Below are 26,540 nucleotides of genomic sequence, written 5' to 3' on the forward strand. Positions count from 1 at the left end.
CACAAGCCTCCAAAACACACTTGTCACGTTCTCTACCACTATTTTCTTCTAGGATATTAGATATCGGGTCGGTGTGCAATCCACAAGGCTGTGCCTATAATTCCGCCTCAGAGTAACGTCAGCTAATAACGTCACTTCAAAGGGTAAAAAATAATTATCTAGCCTTTTCATTAGAATGCTGAAACTCTTCAATATCAGTATCTCTTGAAAGAGGTAGAGAATTGTAGACCACATAGTGTTTTCTTCGTTTCTGCTTCGTAATCTCTACACTACCAATTATAGTGTTCCACTCTATGTCATCAGTGTTCATTCTTTTTGTAGATTTCTTTGTCTTCGAATTGGGCTTTTCTGTATGTTCCGCATCCCTTTCAACAGCAGCAAGCGTATCAAGAAGAAATGTAGCCTCCCTCCTGTTTGGGGAAATGCCAATGCTAAGTGATAGTTCTGTAGCTTTTAAACTTGTAATATTGTAAACCGGATTCCGCTCGCTGAGTGACTGATGATGCCACTAAGACGAGGCGGAACCCTACCCTATTTATACATTTTGGAACCTATGCCAAGGCCCGCTTTCTAATACTAATGAGATAACGATAATAGAATAAGACAATCGACCCGAAGATAACCCCAATAGAAAAGCGCCCCCGCATAGTTCCGCTCCTCCATTCTAATTCCGACACGTAACCATAAACCCCGCAATTGCCAGTAACCGAGCTGTATCACGCTATTGTCCTAGAGCTACTTCCCTAAGTAGAATGGCCTGCAGCCATAAGCCCCGCTTCTATTCCGTTCCGGGTGAGACACCCAATAGTAAGCGTGCCCTCACAACAGCCTAATACTAGTGTGGTTGCACCCGGTGCCCCCACACCCCTCGGTACCTTTCTATGCTTACTCCTTTATTACCCGACCGTACTCGCATCACAACCCATCACTCATATTATCCTTGTTCCCTGACTTAGGAGCAGTGTTCGTGTTTCCTGTAACACTACTCCCCCTTCCTAGACGTCGCCCTCGACCGTTAAAACCTCTCTATGATAAAAACCCTGTGGGAAAAGTCATAGAGTAGGAAAGGTATCGAGCTAGTCTTCCCTAGTCCGTTGTCGTTTCGGAGGCCGACTCGAGTCGATGACTGGCCCTTGGCTCCGTGTATGGGGCCGGATATTCGTGGTTGGTTTGAAGTTCTCATCTAAGAGCGCTTCTTGAGGATCGGGTGTTGCGAGTCGTTTTCGTGTATTCTGTTGTCTGCCAGGGTTGGGATCCTCTCGATAAGGTCGCAACAACATCTCGTGGAATACATCATGAACCTTCCATTCCGCTGGAAGATTCAACCTATAAGCCCGGTTTCCTACGGCCGCGGTGACTTCAAAAGGGCCTGTGAACTTGTCTGACCACTTATTATAACCGCCTAGGTTCCGAGTATCCAGCAAAACCTTTTGACCGATTGTGAGCCGCTGAACTGCTGGTCCTGGCCTTGATGCCATCCTGTCAAAGGTCTTCTGCAGCGTGTCTCTCGCTGACTCATGAGCTAGGAGAAGGTCTTCCAGGTAGGTACTTCCTTTGGCATCCAGCTGTCCGATTTTCGCATCCGTTGGCCAATCTGTTCGTGGGTGGAAACCATAGTTACAGTAGAACGGCGATTGTCCTGTCGACGAGTGTTTCGCATTATTATAGGCATACTCGCAAATCGGTAGTAGGTCCTTCCATTTCTTTCCTGTTCCGGCGGTATAGGCCCGGATGTAGGATTCGAGGTGCTGGTTGGTCTTTTCTGTTTGTCCATCCGTCTGTGGGTGGAACGAGGTCGAGAGTCTTCTACGAATCCCTAGTCGTTCCGTGACCGCAGCCCAGAATGCCGATACGAACTGTGTTCCCCTGTCCGAGACAATGCTCCTAGGAAGTCCGTGAAAGCGCCAAATGTCTTTGACAAAGGCGTTAGCGGTCTGTTCCGCGTTGATTCCCGTCATTGGAATGAAGTGAGCCATTTTCGTAAAACGGTCCACGACTACCAATACGTTATGGAATCCTGATTTCTCCTTTGGCATTTCTACTACGAAATCCATTGAGATATCAGTCCAAGGTGTGGTGGCTAACTCTAGGGGTTGAGGGAGTGACAAGTATCTCCGACGTTGCTTGGCTCTCTGGCACACGTCGCAAGTCTTGACGAAGTTGGCTACATCCGTGGACATTCCTGGCCACCAGTAGTTCCTATCGATCAACTCGAAGGTTTTATCCCTTCCTAGATGCCCCGCTACGGGTCTGTCATGATGATCTTCAATGACTTGTCTGACCGCGTATCCTGGCACTACCCAACGACCATCATGGGTGGCCTCATTCGATCCCGGGGTCCATTCAGTGGCAAGCTCCGTTATTACGGCATCAGCTTCCTCTGTCCCGAAGACTTCAAGGTTTGCGTCAGGGAGAGGTTCATCCCGGAACACTCTCCGAACCCATTGTCTGCCCTGTTCATACCAGTTTTGTAGTGGCTGAGGCAGCTCAGTACCTGGTATGTCGTACCACTGATCCAACGGAGTCCATTCTTCTTCGGGGTTGCCAATAATTTCAGGGCCAGTTTCTACGCTGGTCCGTGATTTTCTGACAAATTGTTCTGCGCTGAGCAACTGTTTTACGGGTTGTTCACGCATTACTCCCCCTTCCATAGCGAACTCTGGGCGCCTTGTCAGTGCATCTGGCTTGCCATTCTTTTCGCCTGGTCGGTAATGAATCCTGAAGCGAAAAGGTGCTATCTTTTCGGCCCATCTGGCTTGTCTTCTCGACAACTTCTTGGTCGTTGTGAAGTACTGTAGGTTCTGATGATCCGAATGTATCTGGATAGGAATGTCTGTTCCTTCCAGCCAATGTCTCCAAGTCAAGAGAGCAGAAACTATAGCGAGCATCTCCTTGTCGTAGATCTCGTAGTTTACCTCTGCCTCGTTGAACTTGCGAGAGTGGTAAGCTACCGGGTGTAGAATACCGTCCTCGAACACCTGAGAGAGTACTGCGGCCTCAGCCCAGTCGCTCGCATCAGTTTCTATGATCGCTTCACGGTGTTCGTCATAGTGTCGTAGTATTGGGGCAGACGTAAATCTCTCCTTGAGTTCGTCGAAAGCGTGTTGCTGTTCACTGCTCCATCGCCATACGGAACCTTTCTTCAAGAGATCGGTCATTGGTCGGCAAACTTCGGAGTACCTGTGGATGAACCGTCGTAGGAAGTTGGCGAATCCGAGGAAACATTGAAGTTCCTTGACCTTGGTGGGTGGTAACCATTCCGTGATTGCCTTCACCTTCTTAGGCGAGACCTGGTTCCCTTTCCCTGATAGTACAAATCCCAGGAATTCTACTTCCTGTTTGTACCATTCCGTTTTCTCGAGGTTCCCATATAGATGGTTTTGTTGCAGTCGCTCCAATATTTTCCTCACCAGAGTCGTATGCTCTTCCTTAGTCTTTGAATATATTAGAATATCATCCAAGTAGACTACTACGCCTTGATCTAGAAGATCCTTGAATATGGTATTGACCATGACCTGGAATGACGCCGGTGCATTGGTTAAGCCAAAAGGCATTACCCTATATTCGAAGTGGCCGTACTTCGTTCTGAAAGCTGTTTTCCATTCCTCGCCAGCAGCAATCCTAATCAAGTTATAGCCATTTTTCAGGTCTATCTTGGTGAAGAACTCTGCTCCTTTCGTTGAATCGGCCAACTCTGTCATGAGTGGAAGGGGGTAGCGATTCTTGACTGTGATAGCATTTAAGCCACGAAAGTCTACGCATAACCTCAGTTTTCCATTGGCTTTCTTCACGAACAGGATCGGTGCTGCTGCCGGGCTGGTGGAGGGGACTATTTTGCCAGAGGCTAGCATTTCGTCCAAGTACTCCCGGAGTGCCTTTTGTTCCACTGGGGAGAGCGCATAGATCGGTCCCCATGGAGGCTGCTTTCCTTCCATAAGGGGAATGGTATGGTCCCATTCAGAGTGATCAGGTAGCCGATCGGCTCCCTCCTTAGAGAAGACGTCGACGAAGTCCTGGTACTCCATCGGTATAGCACTAGCGAGAGCCTCGCCTACCAATGCCCTTGCCCAGAAGGGGTGTTGCTCGATCGTCATCTGTGTCTCGGGTGACATCCTCAACAGCCTGATGACCAGCTCTTCTGGGTCTTCTTCGTATATATCATACATGGTCCTGAAGCATCCCTTCACTTGACAATTGATGTTGTCGAAGGTGACCTTGTTCTGCCCCCAATGTATGGTAGGTTGATGCTCCTTGAGCCATCGATGTGGTATGACGAGGTCTTCTCCTGCGAATGAGCCAACCTCACAGACGATGTCTCTGTCTAGATGGTTGCCGACGCGGAGGGTAAGAGATTGGGTAATATGGGTACCGGAGTTAGGCATAGGGGTGCCGTCAGCCTGTATGATAATGAGAGGCTTGGGTCGAGGTTGAGTTGGGATCTTTAGACGATGGACACAGTTCCAGGACATAACCCAGTCCTCTGTTCCGCTGTCTAGGAGTGCGTTGACTGTTTCTGCATGTTGGGTACTAGTTGCGGGGTGGTTCCAAGAGATCTCAATCTCAAGGCGGGTTTCTTGGTGATGTGAAGACATATTCGTATGTTTGAAAAGTGTAAGGTAGATTGTTCTTGGGTCTAAGTAGGTTGATGTTGATTGTTCTTCTTCTGAGCGCGGGGCGAGGGAGTTTATATAGAAAATTCGGGCGTTGATCAAATCATAGTACAACACTTATGCGCCAGGCGTTTTTCGGAATGTGACCCCGCTTCTCGAAATGTGTGTAGAGAGGATTTAAATTGCGCAAAATAACAAAACCGATAGAACATAACATAACCCGATCCCTTAGAAAAGTCTTTCTTCCAAAACAGAATAGAAAAGCCGTAACATAACATAGAATAAAACACCGCAAAAATAGAAATACCCAGTCAATTTAGTCCTCCAAATTCGTAATCCTTGCCCTAAATGCCTCATTTTGTGGCCCCAATTTCCGTTTCTTATCACCCTCCCTTCCGTGGTCCTTTCTCCCGGAAGGATATTCTTTTCTCTTTAGGTTCGTCAACCTGACCTTACTCGTTGCCACGCAATCCTTTACGAAGTGGTTATCTCTACCACAACGGAAACACTTTCCTTCTTTCTGCCATTTCTCCTTCTCTTCTTTGGTGACACCTAAGTCATCCGAGGTCTTGGAGTTGTTGGCTGATGCGGAAAAAGTTTTCCGAGGATTTGCGTTGTTGCGCGATTTCCGCCGTTCTGTTTTCTCCTCGCGAGGTTTCACAGAGTCTTTACCTCGCAGGATTTCTTTCCGAGCCTTCACCTCGTGGTCCTTGCGTCCGACTTTTCGTACCCATGCTAACCAGTCCACAAAATCACTAGGTTCCTCAATCGCATTAGAGAGCCGTTGTTCCAGCGAGGAGTTTATTCCTGTTAGGATCATGGATCTCATGACAACTGGTCCAACTCGTGCGTCCCATTCTAGGTTCTGCATCTCATTGATGTAGTCGTCGATTGGGCCAGTTTGCCGGAGTCTGTCCATCTTCTGCTTGGCCTGTTCCTGACTCGTGCGGTTGCCGTATTGGGTACGAAGTTCCTGCTTGAACCGTTCCCAGGTTCCGATACTGCGATCCACAGCTAACCTCTCCGTAAAATTCCGCCAAAAGTTTGCCGCACTACCGGTAAACTCGAGGGATGCCCACATAATCTTAGTGCCATCATCCCATTGGACCTTCTTCTGGAGACTGATTAGAATCTCCATCTGGTCGATCCAGAGTCTTACGTCTTGATCGGCTCTTCCGGAGAAGGGGATATTGGCCTTTTTGGGCGCATCACCTATGGTGGCGCGAGGGGGGTGCGAGGGTTCTTGCTCTCGTTGGCGCCTTCTTTCGTGCCTTCGTTTCTTACGTTCCAGCCGCTTGCGGCGTTCGCCTTCCGAATCTGAGGAATCCGATGGGGATGATCCGGGTGCTTCCGGGGCGTTACCTCCCTTATTACCATTTCCGTTACCTCCACCTTGTGCTCCTTGACTTCCTTGCTTCCCTTGTTGGCCTGGGTATTCGAGGTCTTCACTGGATTCGGAGCCGGCTGGAGGGGCGACTGGTTGTTGGGGAGGTGGTCTAGGAGGTGGGCCTGATCCACCGCCACCTGTTTCTGGGGCCAGTGGTTTTTCCGCAGCCGCTTTACGGGCTGTTTCCTTCATCTGCTCCATCATTTCTTCTAAGGCCGTCTTTGTTCCGGAGAACCCATCTACCAAGGAGACCTGCTGCTGCATGGTCCTTTCCAATTGTGCTAGTGTGGCTGCTACGCCTTCTGGGACTTGGGCTGGACCATCTTTCGGCAGTCTTTGAATCCAGTCAGCCAGCATGGTTATGTGCTGGGCCTGCTCCTCCTGCCGCTGTTGGTGGGCCCTAGTAGTGGTGGCGATCTGTTCCAAGACTTGACCGAGGTTCGTAGTGGTTGCGGCTGTCTCTGCTCGCACTTGCGCGAGGATAAACCCTTCGCGACGCTCCCGTTCTTCTTGGTCCTGGTTGAACTTCATCTGCAACTCGCGGATGAGTCTGGTCTGCTCTTCGTGCTGCTGGGTAAGCTGCGCCGCATGCTGTCGAGTAATTTCCCTGATTGCGGGCAGGTCTTGGACGCTCACAGTGAGGTCTCCAAGTCCGCGGCTCAGCTGTTGAACCACTGGGGCTCCTCTCCGTTCGATTTCCTGCCCGATGATTTCTCCAAAGGGGTGCTCGATCCGGCGTTCCTCTACGTCCATATCCGTATCCTCGTCTTCGTCCGTTTCCCTGGGGCCCGAGGGCCTCGGAATAGAAGATCGTTCTCTGATTGGCGTTTTGTATGGGGAATAATCTCGATAGTTCCCTTGCCTGCGGGAGCGGGGTTGGCCATAGGATGCGGCCGGCTGAGTCAATCTGAAGAGGTCGCTGATCGGCATGTCCAGATCCCTCCTGTGGCGCTGTCTCGCCTGAGTCTCGACTATACCTCGATCTCTCACTGTGATTGAACTCTCCATATTGTAGTCTTCCTCCGATCGTTGCTGATGACCCCTTGACATTGCTAAGTTGCTCAATGCTGAGCTGTGGCTGTCTCCTACACCAGGGTTGAGCGATGAACCAAGGGACGGAGTGAGCTAATCCTTAGGATTGCTGACTGAGGGTGATTTTAATGGGGAAGAGTTCGGGATAGTTGAGGATCTCTGGGTCGTGTTCTTCGAACGTGCAAGTAGTACCTGCTTCGGCAAAAAACCCGGCGTACTCAAGGTATCCGCAATAGAGGTGTTCGGCACTGCCTCTGCGAACGACAAAAGAGGTGGTGCAAGTAAAGTTGTTGATAGCTGCTGTTGCTACTCGGGGATGCATACGGTATCAAAGAGTCCTTCTAATAGACTACTTTCTTATTCTTTTACTTGAGCGCACGGTGACTATCCGCCACAAACAAAATACTCTCAAGTATTGGTCTAAGCAAGTAGTTGTCTTATCGGGACGTTGATGATATGCGATCGGTAAAATAATAGCGTAGTGGATAAGGTACAATATAGTGTTTGGGGAAATGCCAATGCTAAGCGATAGTTCTGTAGCTTTTAAACTTGTAATATTGTAAACCGGATTCCGCTCGCTGAGTGACTGATGATGCCACTAAGACGAGGCGGAACCCTACCCTATTTATACATTTTGGAACCTATGCCAAGGCCCGCTTTCTAATACTAATGAGATAACGATAATAGAATAAGACAATCGACCCGAAGATAACCCCAATAGAAAAGCGCCCCCGCATAGTTCCGCTCCTCCATTCTAATTCCGACACGTAACCATAAACCCCGCAATTGCCAGTAACCGAGCTGTATCACGCTATTGTCCTAGAGCTACTTCCCTAAGTAGAATGGCCTGCAGCCATAAGCCCCGCTTCTATTCCGTTCCGGGTGAGACACCCAATAGTAAGCGTGCCCTCACAACAGCCTAATACTAGTGTGGTTGCACCCGGTGCCCCCACACCCCTCGGTACCTTTCTATGCTTACTCCTTTATTACCCGACCGTACTCGCATCACAACCCATCACTCATATTATCCTTGTTCCCTGACTTAGGAGCAGTGTTCGTGTTTCCTGTAACACCTCCGGTCTGCGTCGGGCCGGCTAGTTAATCCTGGGGTAACCAACGAAGCTTTTGAGGCTTTGCCTGCAGCAGCATCCGCAATATGCCGGGGTCGTTTCCTGGAAGCCCTAGGGGCCCTGGGAGCTTTGGCCAACTGGGTAGTGAAGTTGCATTAGCCTCTCATATGATTATTCTTTAGGATGATTCCGGAAGTTCTTACCACCCTTAGGAAATCGTCTACAGTCAATTCACGGCTTTCACTGCCAGTACCAGCAGTGGGAATGACTCGACTGCGGCGTCGAGACATGGCTATGTAGAGTAGCTAGGTAATCTAGACCCCTATGCTGTTTAAACTCGGATAGGAAGGGGATACAGCAAAACAAATGATTGCATGGATAGCTGCAAATCGTGATTAGTCGATGATTACATACATGTATGTAGTCCGGAAGAAGATTTCAATATGATTCGCGTTTTACATACAAGGGAAGCTTTTTCACCACTAGCAGGGGTTAGACTTTAAATTTACGGCATAGCCCTGAAAGCTTGAGTCGAGTGCGGACGTATCGGCGGCCGGTTGTACGACACGAAATCGCTACTCAGCGGATTTTGGCCCCGGCTCCTGCAACTGGCCAGCCACCAAGAAAACTCGCTACGGCCGAATGCCTCGTCGTTCCGTAATATCCGTTAGGTCCCCTTAAGCTTGGCACATGGTAGATATCTCGTACATAACTAGCCTGAACCCCAAGATTGATGGACCCTGAAGATTTCTGTCGATCAACAATTACTACTTTCGGTACTTATATATTGCCCTCCCCGTCCTCTACTTTTTAGTACGGACCCATATATCGAGGGAAGAGTAAAAACCTGAACCCCCAATTCAACTTAAATCGGACGGATATATCAGCAGAAAAAGCCCTCAACCTTGACGACACATGGATTCAAACTCAACAGCAATGGCAATTGCAATGGCGGTTGGTTTACCCTTATGTTCCAGCGGAGATATAGACCGATATCCAAGTACTCGTTCTAATGATTTGTAGAGCAAAGGTCCGCCATACGCTCCAACAGCAGCCGGTTTCGGGGGGCGTCCGGACACCAAAATTGATGTAGGCGTTTCAGCGCTCTTCATAGCTCTATTTGGGCTTTTCGGGATGCTTCACATGAGAATATTCAAAATGAATAAAGCAGCTGGCCACTTCTTCATCTTCAATGGCGTGTGCTTCGGTTTCTGCATGTCTCGTATCACCACTTTCGTAATGCGGATTGGTAAAAAAAAAAACTCGACTGAGATCAATCGTGTTTGGTTCTGTACTGATATTTTGTGGGTATTTAGAATGGGCGCAGAATCCAACAAGCATCAGTATCGCAATCGCTGCCAATGTTTTCGTCTCCGCGGGTGTTATATTACTATACGTTATCAACATGAATTTCTGCCAGCGTACAGTACGAGGATATCACCCACGCTTTTATAACAGCAAACTATTCAAGAATGTTTTTCTTGCGTATTATATCTCGCTCATCGCAGTCCTTATAATGGGTAAGTTTGTTGCCCCAAGAGTAATGTGGTTGATGGCCGGTACTAACCTATGCAGTGATTGTGACTACGGTACAATCATTTTATACCCTCAACCCCTCGGTTTTGAAGGCAGATATGAGTACGTTATATCAGCATCATTATTTTAATTTTAAGTTGCTGACAGACTTTGTATTAGACGTCCGGAAGTTCGGTGTCATGTGGTTCCTTATTTTCTGCTTTGCACCAATCCCGATAACTTTGACCGCAATTTTCATGCCCTCAACCACTGAACCGCAAAACTTCGGGAAGAAAGGAAGCTTGAAAACGAAAGCAATCACGGTTATAACCGTGTCAGCTTTTCTGAGTAGGCTCCCCTTGATATGTTTCGTTTCGTCGGATGTTTAAACTGATCCCATGATAGCTTTGAGTACCGGAGTTCGCGCTGCCTCAACATTAGGACCTTTACGTCCATCCAGCGACCCAGCTTGGTATAACAAGCGTGCAGCGTTCTATGTTTTCCTCGCTACACTCGAGGTTTTGGTGGTTATGATATTCGCCGTTATGAGGGTGGATCAGCGATTTTTTGTTCCTGGAAAGGCTGAAGCAGAACGTGAGGCTGATGCCGAGTCGAAAACATCCGAGGGAACCGCGCGCCAAGTCTGAATTCCGTGGGGGCTCTCCTATGTTTAGGTTTACGGCGTATATACATGTATTTTTGCCTTTTCATTCTTTTTAGCGTCATGACGTTTATTTGCCTACCGTAAGTTGATGTGAATCGATAAATATGATACCTTATTTGTACGAAGTACATACATGTATTCACAATAGTTAGAAAATAGAGTTTTGGAATAAAACAGCATTTACTACTAGCTTTTTAGCTTTTTGGACCTTTACGAGTTTTGGTCAAGCCCGGTGCTTTTAGCCCGAAAATAAGCTTCCAGGGGCTTGGATAGCGCCCTCGCTTGGACTTTCGCTGATCAAAGGTGGCGGTTACATACGATGAATGTTTAAAACGAACCAGGGTTGTGTGAGTCCTACTAGGACTTGGGACGTCGTAGAGTATGTAATCTACATGTGGTATTCGATTCCCCGGCGCCAGAACGAGACACAAACAACTGATTGATCACGAAAATCTAGAACTGCTAGTAATAGATCAGCAACAGAGAGGCAATTCGAACTGTAATTGTAGTCTTGTAAAAGACGGTCACGTAGCCATGAAGCCCCCAAAAACCAATCTTATACTTGCGGTACTACCGATACTTTGTGTACCGATCATGAGCGTCTAATGTGTTGTTTTGATAACCTCGTCCCGATTGATTCAGAAACAATCGATTCTCAAATCGTTTTCGTCACGTCACATGCAAAAGCGGCGTTAATGGATCACCAAGGCTAGGGGAAAGGTGTGCCAAGGTGCAATTGAGAGATTGGAAAAAGCAAAAAAAAATAACCGGTTGACATACAGGGGGCAGGTATTTTGTGTTTGCGATAGACCCACCCGCTTGACGCGTGCGGCGATTGCTTTCCGAATGCGATAAGAGAGATAGGTGCGGGCTGCTAGGAAGGACGTGGGAAGACCAGACAACCGAAACACCACTGGCATGGTTGGCCAATGGTAGGGGAGATAAGGGCGATTTTCGCGTGGGACACGCAGGCTGAATATTTGGGAAGGGGGTGGCCAGCATCATTGGTTTAGTGGGTGGTGTAGGTGGTGGTGGTGGTGGTGGGTATGATTAGCGACGATAGAGAAGGTGGGTTGGTGGGAGTTGAGTGAAGTGAAAGCAACAGATGGACAATCGCAATGGGGATTTGCTGGTGTGGGGGGAGACGTCAGGCAGGCAAGTCGGCATTCGCCCAGATGATGCACCACCAGTTTATCAACTCTTGCTGCCACTGGTAGTGAGCACATACAAGACTCTATGTAGCAAGACACACAATACATGTGCGTGCTCTAGAGTATCTGTTTTCTGGGTATAAAACGAGTTGTGTGTTCTAGATATAGAGCTCCATAAATTTGAATGACATAGCTACATGAGGTCTCAGAAGCTTGACTTTACTTGAGTCAGCTCAGCAGCTTCTGGTCCAGACACAAGATTGTGTCGCAGTAGTACCTGAAGTTGACCGTTTGACCTAATCCTAGTCCTTACAGCCAGTAGATACAGCCATACTTGTAGTGCCGCAGGCTGCGTTGCGTCTCTGTGACTCTCAAACACACACCCGGTATCATTTGCTGTATATGTATGTAATGTATGTATTTTTACCTACCTGAAAGTACCTCCCGCCATGTATCTTGCCCTATCCCTTGGACCACTGCCTTCTGTCTCTTAATCACTGTCCTCCTACCCTCCTCCCACTCTCCTCCTCCAAAGTTCCTACCGCTACATCATCTATCACTCAAGCTCCTCTTCGCCCTACCATAATTAAACATCCTCGACTCTTTGTTGCAGTGCACCCCACCGTCACCACTTCCTGTAATAATCTTATAACCGGTGCACCCCAATAGCCCGATCTAGTGGTAACCCTCCGGCAGAGAAAGAGAGATCATCGTGAAAACTTCAAGGTTCATAGCACGCTTGGATTTCACAACTTTACTTTACTGATCTTCAGACTCCCATCACCAGTAGCAGCTACAATGGCTGCTGTGCTCATTCGACCACCAAGAGACACTCCCACCCCTCCACCGATGCCTTCGACCACTACATCAGCTCAGCCTCTTTCAGTGCCCGGGGTATCTTCAACTACCCCGATTTCAATCCCGAATAAACACATGCCGGCCGTGGGACCGAACTATTCAAATCCCGTTACACCCCCAGCTTCTCCTCGTTCAGAGAACTCTGAAGAAGCGAATGGCTGCATGAGCTCATTGCTATACCCAGCAGACGACTACCCATCTGTTAATAGCTCTCCACCAGTTCGTGCTATTGATGCTGCTGGAGTTGCGGCCTCCATGAACTTTACTTCAAGACAGCCGTTGCCCAACATCAATGATATATTTCCTTGGGCTCATGGACTTCATCAAGATAACAGCATACAATTAGCTTTCTTTTTTGCCCGGAAAAGGGCAATGCGAAGGGCCCCCACTTGCTACCGCGGTGTCGTTGTGGTAAAGGTTGGAGACCAGACACATTCAAGATTGAAGGGTTCAATTGCGCCAGAAGAGATACTTCACCCAAGTTTGACTGAGAATGCCTTTCTTAATATCGACCCAAAAGAAGGGTTCAGTGTTCGGAATTTCCATATACAGGTTGCAAAGTTCGCCTGTTTATCCGATATTATCGTCTATGGGGAAGAGGACGAGGCTGGTCAGGCGGAGGTTCTAAAAATTGCAAAGCGCATCTCAGCAGCTCAGCTCTACTACAGAGCACAATTCCAAGGGAGCTCTAATCGCGAGTTCCCAATATACAGCACGTTCATTATCAAAAGTAAGACATAATTGACACCAGCCATTATTTTAAACAATCATATGTTGATATTATCAGGTCCATTCTCCATGTTTGAGAAATTCTTCCCAGAGATTGTTACTACCGATTCCAATGGTCGTTTGACAGGACAAGTTATCGATTTTTGTAAGCCAATCTTTTTCAAACAACACAGTGAGCATATAATGACTTTTCAGGCCATTGGGAGCGAGTGGAAATGTGCACGATGTCTAAAGCAACAGAGTTTTCCAAGAATGTTTGGCTAGGACCAACTGCAGATGCTGGAGTGCCTTCTGGAGATGATACACCCCGTTATAACCTTCTTATTGAGGCCAGTGATCAAGCAGCGATGCCTTCAGTAGAAACTCTCGGGGATTTGCATCAGGTTATGGAGAGCACAGAAACGACGCAGGTACTTGTGTTTCCAGGATCTGGTACTATGCAATACGCACCGAGATATTCGACGGTTGAGATCGATGGTATAATTGACACTTGTCGCCTCATCCACTCTCTTGCAAACGGGAGTCAAGCAGATGAAGATCACGACGATGACGGTGACCATCTTATGACTACTCCACGAGAGCCTCGAAAAATACTTATTCATTGCACCGATGGGTATACGGAGACCTCTCTATTAGCTTTGGCATATCTCATGTACGCTGAAGGACTCCCCGCGCACGCAGCATGGGTCACTATGCACACCACCAAAGGCCGCAACTTCTTTGCCTATGATAGGGATCTTCAATTTCTCAGACATATCGAGAGCCGAATTCTTGAAGCTGCGGCCGAAACCAATGGGTACTGTCTGAACTATACAGCTTTGACACCCCCTGAATGGATTCATCGTCTAGATGGATCACTACCCAGTCGTGTTCTGCCCTATATGTATTTAGGAAACTTGCAACATGCCAATAACCCCCAGATGCTCGCTGCTCTGGGGATCAAGCGTGTCTTGAGTATTGGCGAAGAGCTCTCGTGGACTGACAAAGAGAGGCATACCTTCAACAAAGAAAAAGCAATGGTTGTTAGGGACTTGCAGGATAACGGATGTGATCCTCTAGAATCACAATTTAGGAACTGTTTGAATTTTATTGGCAAGTCTATGCTGTTTTGCTTGCAGGAGTGCTATGGCTAATATCTTATTCCAGACGAGGGGCGTCGTGCGAATGAACCAATTCTTGTTCACTGCCGGGTCGGTGTTTCCCGTTCCGCAACTATCTGCATTGCTGAGGTTATGCGGGCACTTAAACTTTCACTTCCTCGGGCATAGTAAGTTCCTGTGGTTTCTGAAGTACAGGATAATCACTAACATAATGGCAATAGTTGTTATGTACGGGCACGCCGTCTCAATGTTATCATCCAGCCACATCTACGCTTTATGTATGAGCTACTTAAATTCGAAGAGACGATGCCATTCAAAAATCGACACGGTTCTAAACGCGAGTTAGAATGGCACCATATTGCCCGAGAAGTTGCGACTATGAACCGACCATACACTCGACAAAACTGACTACCGTTAGCGGATCAGGACCTGCCCTGCTTAAATTTGGGCGATAAGACCGGGATTAACATAAATAATATAGCATCTTCCCTTTACTGCCTTCTTCTTGTAATTCTTTTTTTCTTTTGTTTGATTCTATGACAGCTTGGCTTAGCTTCTGGGGGGTTTCTTTCCTTTTCCCTTTCCTTCTCGGTTTCACGGCTTGGATTTGAAAATGGTCACACGATAGCATTTGTTTTTCTACGCAATCGTTTCTTTTTCTTCCTGGTTGTGCCTGTTTATTTCCTTTTATTTGCCCCGCACTTCCCTTTTTAAGGTATTTTTTTTACTGTCTGGACAATGGGCGTAGGCGTCACTCGTTTCGGTTCTGAATAACGACGGATGGTCGAAGGAGTTTGTTTCTTTTTTTGTACTCTATGATATTTTTTCTTTTTTCATGTTTCCCCCACCTTTATTTTTATGACACCATCCGCCTCGTGGCAGACATAGGTTGATATGGGACTTTCACTTGAGGCTTCGTACGAAATCTCCTTCCAATCTCAAGAAATACATTTTGATCAGTTTCGCAGGCATGCAATTTGGGCCTGAGTATTACTATATATCCTTAAACAAAGTGGAGATTTCTTTTCAGATGCTGAGCTCTCGGTGTTATCTGCCGATTTTGAATTCAATATTTGCTTCTTCAATTGGTTGGCCCCGGTAGTTATCTAAACTACATGTAGTCCTTGCAAATTCTTTGTTTTTCGGAACAACAGGTTGTTCTACTTGATTTGTGATAAGTTCCCTACAATACTCACTTAGGTCCTTGCGGGAGAAAAACATCACTTGATTGATAGAACAGCTATTCAAATCTATTGCCCCGCTGTGACGCGCCCGTCCGATGTTTCTACGATCAGTTCTCACAAAGCTCGGACACAATGCCAGTGTGCCCTTTGGTCCGATATTGTCCTACCAAACCAATTTCCAGTAACACGGTTCTTTACAGCGGCACCCCAGACACAAAAGAGAGGCACACAAGACTTCTCCAGCACGCAGTCTCGTAAAGAATCCCCATAACTAACCCCTGTGTTTTAATCCAGTCACGATGGGACAAGGAAATCAGATCATAAACTAGGGAATATCATAACCAAGATCGGGGTAGATTGACGTCAAGTCCGTGCCCCGAAAGCATTGTACGCACTTTTACTGGCCAGGAAGGTGTGCGCAAGGAGGATTATTATGCACTGGAATCCTAGCCTCTGAACTATGCGGGTGTAGGGAAGATCGATATGTGGAGTTGATTAGTAGGAATGCTATGAATGCGGGTCCAATTGAAGTCGCGGGGGGTGTGTGACTCGCAGTTCTTTGCGCGCTTTTGCACGCACGGCCCTCGAGTCCTCCACAATATATCCGCATTCTTCGAGATCTACCGGTGATGTCGTACGTCAGGTCTTTTGGTGGGGTATGGTGGTGGGGGGACGTGGGAAGAGAGCAATAATAAGAAGGCTTGGTGCGAATTTTTATGTTTACTTGGACCTGTCTTGTCGCGTATATACGATCAGAATAAATTGATTTCAATCTCCATCGGTATTTCAATTTCGATGTTATTCGTGTAGGGCAGTGAAGTGCGAAGTGCGCTGGGCCCGAGAATTTAGAGTAGCAGCTAGGGTGAGGCGTTGATACCCGCCGCTTTAACATGCCGTTGATCCCACCGGGTGGATCCGAGATCGCTGGCGCCCTGAATTCTCAAAAGAACCGCTTCGATATTTCCACAACCTCTGATCGTACCTCACGACGTGAGGAGTTTCTAGTTGTTGGAGGTTTCATATCGATAAGGAAGCGCACGTACCACAAGTCATGTAACTACATGTATGTTTAGACCTGAGGGGTGCTTGGCATTTTAAGCTTAAACTGGTTGGAGAGGGCCGGGATTCTACCTTCCCCACTGAAACTACCGGATAGGTTTATCCGAATGGATACCGGCATTTGTTTGGTTTTGAATTGATGGGCCCTTGATCTATCGAACCGCTTTGGGGCCTGTCATTTGGCTGCTTGGAATTGAAACTTAAGCATCATGCCGTCCTTTAGATTGCACATTAGGAGATATTCAGAGGAGAGGGCCAGTATCCTTTCATTTAAAGCTTGCACTTCAGACGCTTTTCTGGGCTCTGATCAGGTGTGAATCTGTGATTGCTGTTGAGGCTACCTGCCTCTTACGCATGATGGGAATGCAATATAGATATCGAAGGCATATCAAAAATCGGGTTTTCCACGTTCAAGTCCCTTGCCGGTGGCTTTACTGAATCAGGATCTTGATCCAATTACCACGTTGCTGCATGCGGCATAACGTCCCTTGCCTCTGAGGAAGGGGAAGCGTGTGCAGAAGATTTAACGTGATCGGATGAAATTATTCCACGAAAATGCAAAAGATACGGTACCTGAGGACTGTGGCACAATACTTTTGGTACCATGCTTTTGGGCCCTGAGGAAGGTATGAATTGATTGTACAGGGTGCGTATCAAGTAATGGGAAGATAATGATTGTATCCTTATCGTGGCCTTATCTACCCCGTACATAACTGAGTAGGAATCCAAGATAGAGACCTACATGTTGTGTAAATTGATAAACGTAGTCTTGAGCTGGACGTTGTTGAAGTCTTGGTCCCGTGCCGTGCGAGGATTTCACAGTTACCAGCGGGATTAAATGCACCTAAAAGCGTTTTCTGGAGCACTAAGCTCGATATCCATGTTACTTTATTTTCGATTGGTGATGTCTGAATTTGTGGGGAAATGATATACCACGCTCAAAAGTTCTTGGAAAAGCACGACGTTTGAGGTTGTGGCGCGTTCTGCACTGCTCACTGCCACACCAGCAGGGAGATCTCGCTTGCCCCTAGCTACATCTCCATCCGCCCTCACCCCCCAACGTCAACAATACCCCTCACCCCTCCACAGCTGTCCTGCTTCCGATTACCTTTCCGTGCCCCCAACTACTACTGTTCCTATCCATAGTCTCTCACAAAAGTTCGTTCTTCCATTTTTAAAACCCCCCCTACTAAAAACATCCTGTTCCATAGAAAGTGTGGTGGGCTTCCTTTCATCGTTACAAGATCCTTGATTACCCCCCATTTACAACCACCAACCCCACGCGACCGACGAAACCTATCCTCCTCCATCAACTGCTCGTAAACAACGAACAGAACCAAACCTTCACAGCCTAACCCTTTGATACATACTCAAAATGGACACCAAAATGGAAGATGTCGGGAAATCCCCACCGGCCTCCGCCATAGCTGTTGCCGACTCCTCCTCTTCGTTTGGACAGTTGGACGGATGGATCGAGACCTTGATGCAGTGTAAGCAACTGAGCGAGATGGATGTGCAAAGGCTTTGCGAAAAGGTACGTTATCAAGACTCGCTAAACATTCGGTAGTGAATCAGAGTGGTGGGGACCCTGAGGATGCACGTGGAAAAATGGGGGGGAGCTTATATTGCTGGTTGAGGCTCAGCTCGCTAACGTATTGAGCAGGCTAGAGAGATTCTTCAAGAGGAGTCGAACGTTCAGCCAGTGGTACGCTTTCTCTCGATACCCTGTAGGAACCCTTCTGCATGCTAACCGAACCCATCAGAGGTGCCCTGTAACGGTGTGTGGTGATATCCACGGTCAATTCCATGACTTGATGGAGTTATTCCGGATCGGCGGGCCCAACCCCGACACCAACTACCTTTTCATGGGTGACTATGTTGATCGTGGATACTATTCAGTGGAGACAGTCACTCTGCTTGTCGCCTTAAAGATTAGATACCCGCAGAGAATTACTATCTTGCGAGGTAATCACGAATCTAGGCAGATTACGCAGGTGTACGGTTTCTATGATGAGTGCTTGCGCAAATATGGAAACGCAAATGTCTGGAAGTAAGGCCCCTAAGCTTCTCGAGTTCTACATCCTACATCAAGCTTACATGAGGAACCAAGACTCTTCACAGATTTGTTTGATTTTCTACCCCTGACCGCCTTGATTGATAATCAAATTTTCTGTCTCCACGGAGGTTTATCTCCTAGCATTGATACACTTGACAATATTCGTGCGCTGGACCGCATTCAAGAAGTGCCCCACGAAGGGCCCATGTGCGACTTGCTTTGGTCTGACCCAGATGACCGCTGTGGTTGGGGAATATCCCCTAGAGGAGCTGGTTACACATTTGGGCAGGATATCTCTGAAGCGTTTAATCATAATAACGGCCTCACTTTGGTAGCGAGGGCGCATCAGTTGGTAATGGAGGGTTATAATTGGTCGCAGGATCGTAACGTTGTTACAATCTTCTCTGGTGAGACTGTTTTACCATAGCCCAAAGGTGATTTACTGACGGCATTACACTTTCTAGCGCCCAACTACTGTTATAGGTGTGGTAACCAGGCGGCGATCATGGAGATTGACGAGCATCTCAAATATACCTTGTTGGTTCCTCCTTAGCCAATCATCTTTGCAAAAAAAATATGCTGACACTGGATATAGCCTACAGTTTGATCCTTGCCCAAGAGTAGGCGAACCAATGGTTTCGAGGCGTACGTCCCGAAATCCCTAAACAGAACGAACCCAAGCTAATACGAAATGATACAGGCACACCGGATTATTTCCTTTAGACGCAGCCGACAGCCGAAAAGCAAGGTGGAAAAGAAGAATATACAGCGCGGACGCAAAGGATTCCAAAAATTAGCTCGAATAAAATCATGCTGTACATACCTTCTAATTGCCATTCGACGAACGACAAAGCAGCAACCCTTTTCAGCATAGCCCTTCATGTCTTTTTTTTATGTTTTTTGTTTCTTGCATCGGGAGTGCATCGTTTGAGAATGGTAATTTTGGTGGTTTTGATTCTGACGTCCTTATTTTACCCTGATTTGTGTCTAGATATATGTTGTGTGAGAGTCGCTGTACTTTTTTCCTGGCTTCTGCTTCTCATGTGTTATGAATGTTCGTTGTATCCGTTCCCGTGATTGTTGTAGACGTAGAGGGGAAAGGCTCTTGATTCCTATGGTTGAATCTGGTGTTTCCATAGAAGCTACAGTAGTCTTTTCGTCGTAGGGATTGGCTTGGCTCGGGTGTTTTGTCCAGATGACATAAGAGAAAAAAGATTGAATTGCTTTCTACAAGAAAAAACAAAAAAAGGGACTCTACTGTGTTACCGCTTCTAGTATATCCCGCTGCAACCGCCCCGAACTAACCTACAGAAACCTCACAAACCGCATTGTTCTCGATTTACATCCGTCCGTTTTTCGTCCCTGACTCCCTGGTCGCCTTTTATCCGAATGGTATCCTTGGTAATTGTTTTAACCGATGACAAGCTTGCCCTCCTCAGGGAAGCTAATAAGAGAAAAAGAAATATTGATTAGCTTTGGTCCAGCATTGAAAGGGGTGAAAGAACATACTCGTATTCTGGAATCTCAAGGTTGAGTGGCGCAGGACCACGCCTTATACGGCCAGAGATATCGTAGTGGGAACCGTGGCAAGGGCAGAACCAACCACCAAAGTCACCAGCCTCACCAATGGGCACACAACCTACAAACCCGAATTATCAATAACAATCCATAGCTCATAGAGAGGTAAAGAGGGGAAGAAAGCCGAGTGATAGGATAGGTAAAACATACCCAAGTGGGTGCAGATTCCCAACATAACGAGCCACTCGGGCTTCTTGACACGTTCGGCATCGGTCTGGGGGTCTCGCAGAGACTCAATCTTGACGGCGTTGGCCTCCTCAATTTCGTCGGGTGTTCGGTGGCGGATGAAGATGGGCTTTCCTCGCCATTTGATAATGACCTATACATTTTTTTTCGTCGTTTAGCGCGGATTAACTCGAATTGAAATTGAGTAAGATTAGGATAGTAAAAGTCTTACGTTCTTGCCCTCGGGGATAGCAGTGAGGTCAACTTCGACCTTGGCCATGGCCAAAACGTCGGCCGAGGCAGCCATGTTTACCAGGAAATCTACCGGCGCACAGCGTCAGTTATCGGACCATCATCATCAAGATAGCATCATCCTCCGGAAAATTGATCTCTCTTCCTTCCTTTCTTTCCTGGTCCCCAGTTTTCTTCCGCTTGTAATTCCCCAATGTCTCTTTGCCGCCACATCGAATTTATCCTTCCCCCAACTCAACAAGCTTAACTGACAACCTACCTTGGATAGTAGCCTTCGCCCCCGCCGCCGACAACACTCCCATAGTACCAACCATAAAGTAGCCAAACAACTTGTTACTATTATAGTCACCGCCCTTGTATTTCGAGAAGTCGGGGATGCGGGTAGTGTCCTTCTTTCCGTTGGCCGCAAAGGGGGACTTGTAGTCGCTGCTTTCGAAGGTTGAGATGCTCCTTGCCGACAGCGCCGCCGCCGCGGTGCGGGGCACAATTGAGCGCGTGGCTGCTCGCTGGGCGACGACCTTGAGGCAGTTCATTGTGACTGAGTTTTCAGATTTGGTGGTGGAGGGGGGGAGGGGAGGGGAGTGGTGATGCTGGTGGTGTGCCGGAGAGGGGAGATTTTGCGTGAACTGGGTGTGAAAATGTTTGGAGGGGGAGAAAGCCGGGTTGACGTTCGGGTCGGTTTCGAGGCGTCTTAGTAATCCTGGGTTACGATTGGTTGGGATTGGTGGGATCTTATCTTATCTGATGGTAATATAGAACCCATTCGGACGAAAGGCATCGGGGCGATAGTGGTTCACGACTAATTGTTTATTTGGGTATTGTAGGTACAATTGGAGATGGGTTGAAAGATTCGGTTTGGAAATGGTGTAATGCGGAGTTTGTATGTCGTTAAAGATCATCGGGTACCCACCGGTGATACATGACACGGTTGTTCTGGGGGAAGGATGAGAGCGCAAGCTGTAGATATGTAGGTGCTGATTCGATTTGCAAATGGAAATCTATAGTAATAATGGGGGGTAATGAAATAGCTAATTGAATGATCCCCCCTCCTCAAAAGAACGAGAAAATAATTGTGTAAGGAAAAAGTATCCTCCACAATTTGAAACCTCGCCTACCCCAGGATTTCTGATGACAAGTGTAACCTTCTAGCCAAAAAAATCCTTGACGCATACAATAACGGGTTAGTAATGTTGGTGTGAGTGATCGTTCATGAGCCAAGCCCGCAAAAGTAAGACAGGGCCCGAGAATTGAATCAACGAGTGGGAAGCACATCAGCTCCAGTGTCCTGGAGACGAAAAGTGGATTGCATATGGCATTGCTTTAAATTAGTTTTCTTGAGACTTAGAACGTGTAAATTTTTAGTATCTAGTGGACGTTTTCATTGGCGCCATAGTTTAAATTTACACCGGAGCTCGGATGTAAAACAGATGTAAGTTACTTCATAAACAAAGAAACACACACTGAACATCCATCGAAACTATAAAAAAGACTCTTCTCCCCAGCCCAAACCATTGATAATAAGTACCTTTTGGCCAATTTTTTTTCCATAGTACTACTACAAGTTATGAACTTTCAAAACAAACAAAAAAACAACCATAAAACTACTACTAGAAAGAAAGAAAAAAAAGAGAAGAACCAGCAGCAGCAGAAATGTCATAAATTCATCCCCGCCCCGGCCTTCCCGCCCTTCCCATACTAAAAACAAAAATGGATATGTTTTTTCTCTACCTCATGCTTCTATAGGAGGCGTTGAGGAAAAAATCCTCGTCGCCAGTCATGTTCCCGCCCGCGGCGTCTCTTGTCTTTTTCTGCGCCTCCTGAATCTTCTCCGCCATGGCAGTCGTGTGGCTGTCGATCCACTGCAGACTGCTGAGATGGTCGTTGAGGATCTTGACGATTTGCGACAACTATTTTTCACATTCTCGTTAGCTCCATTCGTAACTCCATAAGCGGAAGAGAAAACCTACTGGATCGTCCGCATTCGTGGTCTTATTAATCGTTGTGCTAGCCTTATTAATATCCTTAATCATTCCCGCAAGCTCCTCGCCCATGCTCTGCAGCTGGTCATCCAGCTTCTCCGCCAGATGGTATGCCTTCTCGCGCTCCTGGTCAGCCGGCTGCATGCCCTCGACACCACCCATCTGTGCTTCAAACAGATCCTTGATCTGCGCCTCGTAGTAATCGAGCGCCGTCCCCAGCTCCTCTTGGTCACTTTCCAGCTGTTGCAGAACAGTGTCCATGCGGCCCTGCGTCTTTTCCGCCTCTAGAGTCTCGGTGAAGAGCGTCATGATCTTGTCACCGTTCTCGATGAGCACGCCATCCCATTTCTTAACCTCGGCAGCCTGAGTAGTGAATTCAGTTTTGTACTTTTCGAGGTCAGTGGTCCAGCGGGTTATTATCTCTTCCATGGACTTGTTCTTGAGGCGAGACTGTGGAGGTGGAGCGATGGAAGCGTTGAATGCAGCGGGGGCAGCGGCGGCCGGGGTCTGAGCAGTGGCAGCGATGTTGGTAGCAGCAGCTGGGGTTTGTGCAGCTGGAGTAGCAGCCTGGGTTGTGGCAGCGCTGGCGCCGCCAAAAAGGCCACCTGAAGGTGCGCCAGAGGTTGTAGGAGTGGAAGCCGCGGGAGCTGGGGTGGAGGTAGTGGGTTTGGGGCCAAAAAGTCCGCCTAGAGATGGAGCGGCAGAGGCAGCTGGCAGATCAGCGGGCTTGCTGGCAGCAGCTCCACCGAAAAGACCACCGCTGGAAGGAGCAGCTGAGGCGGTTGTTCCACCGAAGAGACCGCCGCTGGAAGGAGCAGCTGAGGCGGTTGTTCCACCGAAGAGACCGCCGCTGGCTGGTGCAGTAGACGCACCAGATGTGGCTGTAGGTGCGGAGCTGGCTGGTGCTGCGCTACTAGTAGCGGTAGTGCCGAATAATCCACCTGAAGGAGCAGAGGAAGCTGGCGTCTCAGCGGGCTTGCTGGCAGCAGCTCCGCCAAAAAGAGCGCCCGCCGGCCTGGCTGCGGGGAACAAGGACGAAGTTTGGCCAGTTGTTGGTGCTGGAGCGGCAGGAGTGGTCGATGCGGCAGGAGTATTGCCGAACAGACCACCGCCAGGGGGCTTGGTAGCTGGGGTCGTAGAGGCAGCTGCGTTTCCAAAGAGACCTCCGGAAGTCGTCTTTGTTTCTGTGGGTTTGGCGCCAAATAGACCTCCTGATGATGGGGGAGGTCCAGCAGGGGTAGAGCTCACATTGGAAGCCTGTGCATTGCCGAACAGTCCACCTGTGCTAGGAGCAGACGAAGTGCCTCCAAAGAGACCTCCGGAAGCAGGAGCAGAAGTTGTAGCGGGGGCGCTTCCAAAGAGCCCACCAGAGGGCTTTGGAGCCTGTTGAGCTTGTGATTGCTGTTGACCGCCAAAGAGCCCACCTGAGCTGGGTGCCGCCGTCGTGTTAGACTGTGCAGCACCACTAAACAATCCCCCACCCCCACTTGCAGCAGTAGCACCACTACCACCAAACAAGCCCGTTTTCACAGCTGTTGGTGGAGCACCGGCAGGTGTGGTAGAAGCCCCACCAAATAATCCACCACCAGAAGCAGGAGTCTGCGCGCCAAATGCGCCAGTACCACCAAAAGAAGGCTTGGCCGCGCCCGCACCACTGCCAAATAATCCTCCAGCTGGTGTAGCAGAGGCCCCTGAGGCGTTATTTTGGGCACCAAATTGACCGGAGCCGGTGTTCTGTGTACCGCTAGCTGGTGTAGCTCCAAATAGACCGCCAGTAGCAGTCTTTGGGGGGGCAGGTGAGCCGAAGGGGCTGTTGTTTGCCGCTCCCGCACCGGCGTTTGCGAACGAGAAACCGCCGCTGCCACCGGCACCGCTACTGCTGCCATTACCGCTGCCGAAGATTCCTGACATGGTGGAGTTGGGGTCGGCTTGCTTTTGTGTGGGCCGGGGAATTCACGAGTCGTCGTGCGACTATTGGAGACCTAGAAATTTAATCTAAACGGTCAACGAGCTGCTTATTGACGCCTGAGAAAGGGCGATTTTTCTCTAGAGCTTACTCACGCGTCAGGAGAATATAGTGATAGGGGCTCTTGTGGGAATTCAAGGCCTGATGTAAGTGTAGAGCGACTCGATATCTGATGTCTGTAGCTGAGTGGTGTCATTAATGTTTTCGTGATGGATGGAAGACGTGTTGCAGTAACAAGGTCTTGGCATGCACACTAGCCACCAGGTAGGGATAAATGTGAGCCGCGCGACAAACGCTTTCTCACTTTCACACCACAGTTCAACTTCAACGGATAGTCCTCAAAGTGGACTATCGAGATAATGGTTCTGAATACGATGGAATTTGCCAGATACGATACCCGCGCAAATTGATGCATTGGTACTTTACATAAGTCACATGCAACCATTGACACTGAACCAAAATCAAGGGAAGTAAACCCTTTGCGTGCAGTTAAACGGTTGGGACGTTACTTTTCAACGTCAACTATCGTATGGTAGCTACGCACACAGCTTTATGTTCTTCCTTTCCTCCCTCATCATTTTTCCAAAGCAAGTTGAACAAACGACGTTGGTCCGCTGGCCTTGGCATACAGTGGATTGTGCAGTAAGGACTGCCTCCCAGACCCCACGAGAGCTCGGGTTCTGGAAGCCCTATCCCATCGTCCGTCAGTGAAATGCTGACCCCCCGGAAAAAAGCAAGTTTTGTGTGGCTCTACTAACAGATCTTATTATCTCTCTTATCAAATAATAGATCTCCCATACAAATTTAATTCCTCTATTATAGGGGGGTCATGGGATAATGGGATTCGTGAGTTGGCCGGTTCTCTCCATTCATCTCCCCACAAGACTAGGACGCGTAATACAATTATTGGCCTTGTCAGGATTTATATAGGCTCGATATCTAATGCTCAAGGCACAAGGGAATATGAAGTTACACGATAGCTCAACTTCGTGAAATATGAGATTTGGGTTCATCTCTCGATTCACTGGCTAAATCTCCTCTGTGTCCACTCCAGGTCAACATCCATCCCAGCTGAACGAGCCATTGACTGGCATTCATCAACCTCATGTTACATCCCGATCATATCACTGACAGAACTCCGCAAGAAGTGGACCACCTCGAGTGATATATCATGACTGAGTATCTGCTCTAGCCAAAACTCTTGGCTAATTGCAAACTCGCATCGAATCATGCCCTGCATTACTTGCTGAATGTACTAGGAGAATTCAGACAAGATTATTGAGTGAATTCTGTCCGTAATGCGATGAATTGATTCGTAAACCAGGCTGGAACAAGCTCAAGTTGAAACTATAAACGGTCAGAGCATTTAAGCACCGACTATCGCCTGGTGGGCCGAAACATGCTCAGAATCTGGTGCTCTGCAGCCTTGGCAAATTTGGGCCAAAAGTTACTGTTTGTGGGAGTTTCTTGTTGAAATCTCAACTGCATCATTACCCTATATGGCAAGCAAGCACAATATGCAGAGCACCAGATTCCGAGCTTGTTTCGGCCCACCAGGCGATAGAGTAATATTGTTGGTGGTGATGATAAGGCCTATCCCACATAACCCGCGAACACATGTGAAGGAGTGATCCGATGGCCACACCACACACCACAGCAACACACCACCACATCACCCTACCCACCGCCAATACCATACCATCTCATCTAGACCATCGCATCTCCACCTCTCGTCTCTAGCCGTCAGCGCCTCATGGATGCATCTGTCCCGATGTGTGCGTATATCCTCCCCAGATCCAATGGCCGCGGCGATTCACCCACCTCCATCACAATCAACCGTAGTACAAAATTGACGGCTGAATTCCCGCGGAGCAAGGACAACGTGGATTTGGCTTGGTTAGTTGGCCACGTTAAAGTCAATGACCCGGTCAGGATAGAGTTGATCCAACCCTTCCTTTATATAAAAAAAGATATCGATTAATGGCCCCAGCAGTCTAGGCCCGTTCCCCTATCCAGCCAATCAAGTACTTGTGACTTGCCTCTAATTAGAGACTGGACTGAATTGGCGTACTGATATTTGGGCGAACAGTGTGGCCCATGAATAAAAGCCGGCTAAAGATTTTGACTCGAGCCTTGCAGGCTCAAAAGGTCACGAATCCGAGCTGGCTCAAGTCCAATAGATGGA

At 48.1% G+C, this 26,540-nt stretch overlaps 7 protein-coding genes across 7 annotated transcripts; 3 read left to right on the forward strand and 4 right to left on the reverse strand.

The window, feature by feature from the left end:
* Positions 1-1,076: 1,076 nt before the first annotated feature.
* H6S33_004696 (uncharacterized protein) lies at positions 1,077-4,592 on the reverse strand (the record flags this gene model as incomplete). The annotated part of the gene is made up of 1 exon (XM_044836044.1): positions 1,077-4,592. The coding sequence occupies one exon, from the start codon at positions 4,590-4,592 to the stop codon at positions 1,077-1,079; it is 3,516 nt and encodes a 1,171-aa protein (XP_044690669.1).
* Positions 4,593-4,926: 334 nt separating this feature from the next.
* H6S33_004697 (uncharacterized protein) lies at positions 4,927-7,047 on the reverse strand (the record flags this gene model as incomplete). Its single annotated transcript, XM_044836045.1, has 1 exon — positions 4,927-7,047. The coding sequence occupies one exon, from the start codon at positions 7,045-7,047 to the stop codon at positions 4,927-4,929; it is 2,121 nt and encodes a 706-aa protein (XP_044690670.1).
* Positions 7,048-9,257: 2,210 nt separating this feature from the next.
* Positions 9,258-10,261, forward strand: H6S33_004698 (uncharacterized protein; the record flags this gene model as incomplete). The annotated part of the gene is made up of 5 exons (XM_044836046.1): positions 9,258-9,348; positions 9,416-9,619; positions 9,675-9,737; positions 9,795-9,962; positions 10,020-10,261. The coding sequence occupies 5 exons, from the start codon at positions 9,258-9,260 to the stop codon at positions 10,259-10,261; spliced, it is 768 nt and encodes a 255-aa protein (XP_044690671.1).
* A 1,966-nt stretch (positions 10,262-12,227) lies between these two features.
* Positions 12,228-14,524, forward strand: H6S33_004699 (uncharacterized protein; the record flags this gene model as incomplete). The annotated part of the gene is made up of 5 exons (XM_044836047.1): positions 12,228-13,017; positions 13,075-13,161; positions 13,212-14,093; positions 14,163-14,283; positions 14,338-14,524. 5 exons carry the CDS (start codon positions 12,228-12,230, stop codon positions 14,522-14,524), a joined length of 2,067 nt encoding a protein of 688 aa, XP_044690672.1.
* A 3,210-nt stretch (positions 14,525-17,734) lies between these two features.
* On the forward strand, positions 17,735-19,138 carry H6S33_004700 (uncharacterized protein; the record flags this gene model as incomplete). Its single annotated transcript, XM_044836048.1, has 7 exons — positions 17,735-17,893; positions 18,023-18,064; positions 18,123-18,409; positions 18,470-18,822; positions 18,880-18,952; positions 19,011-19,060; positions 19,116-19,138. 7 exons carry the CDS (start codon positions 17,735-17,737, stop codon positions 19,136-19,138), a joined length of 987 nt encoding a protein of 328 aa, XP_044690673.1.
* A 687-nt stretch (positions 19,139-19,825) lies between these two features.
* Positions 19,826-20,943, reverse strand: H6S33_004701 (uncharacterized protein; the record flags this gene model as incomplete). Its single annotated transcript, XM_044836049.1, has 5 exons — positions 19,826-19,859; positions 19,925-20,054; positions 20,144-20,312; positions 20,391-20,479; positions 20,670-20,943. The coding sequence occupies 5 exons, from the start codon at positions 20,941-20,943 to the stop codon at positions 19,826-19,828; spliced, it is 696 nt and encodes a 231-aa protein (XP_044690674.1).
* A 1,191-nt stretch (positions 20,944-22,134) lies between these two features.
* Positions 22,135-24,300, reverse strand: H6S33_004702 (uncharacterized protein; the record flags this gene model as incomplete). Its single annotated transcript, XM_044836050.1, has 2 exons — positions 22,135-22,317; positions 22,378-24,300. 2 exons carry the CDS (start codon positions 24,298-24,300, stop codon positions 22,135-22,137), a joined length of 2,106 nt encoding a protein of 701 aa, XP_044690675.1.
* Between the last annotated feature and the right edge of the window lie 2,240 nt (positions 24,301-26,540).

Source organism: Morchella sextelata (genome assembly GCF_020137385.1).
Source record: "Morchella sextelata strain SCLS chromosome Unknown scls_18, whole genome shotgun sequence".
Taxonomy (NCBI): Eukaryota; Fungi; Ascomycota; class Pezizomycetes; order Pezizales; family Morchellaceae; genus Morchella; species Morchella sextelata.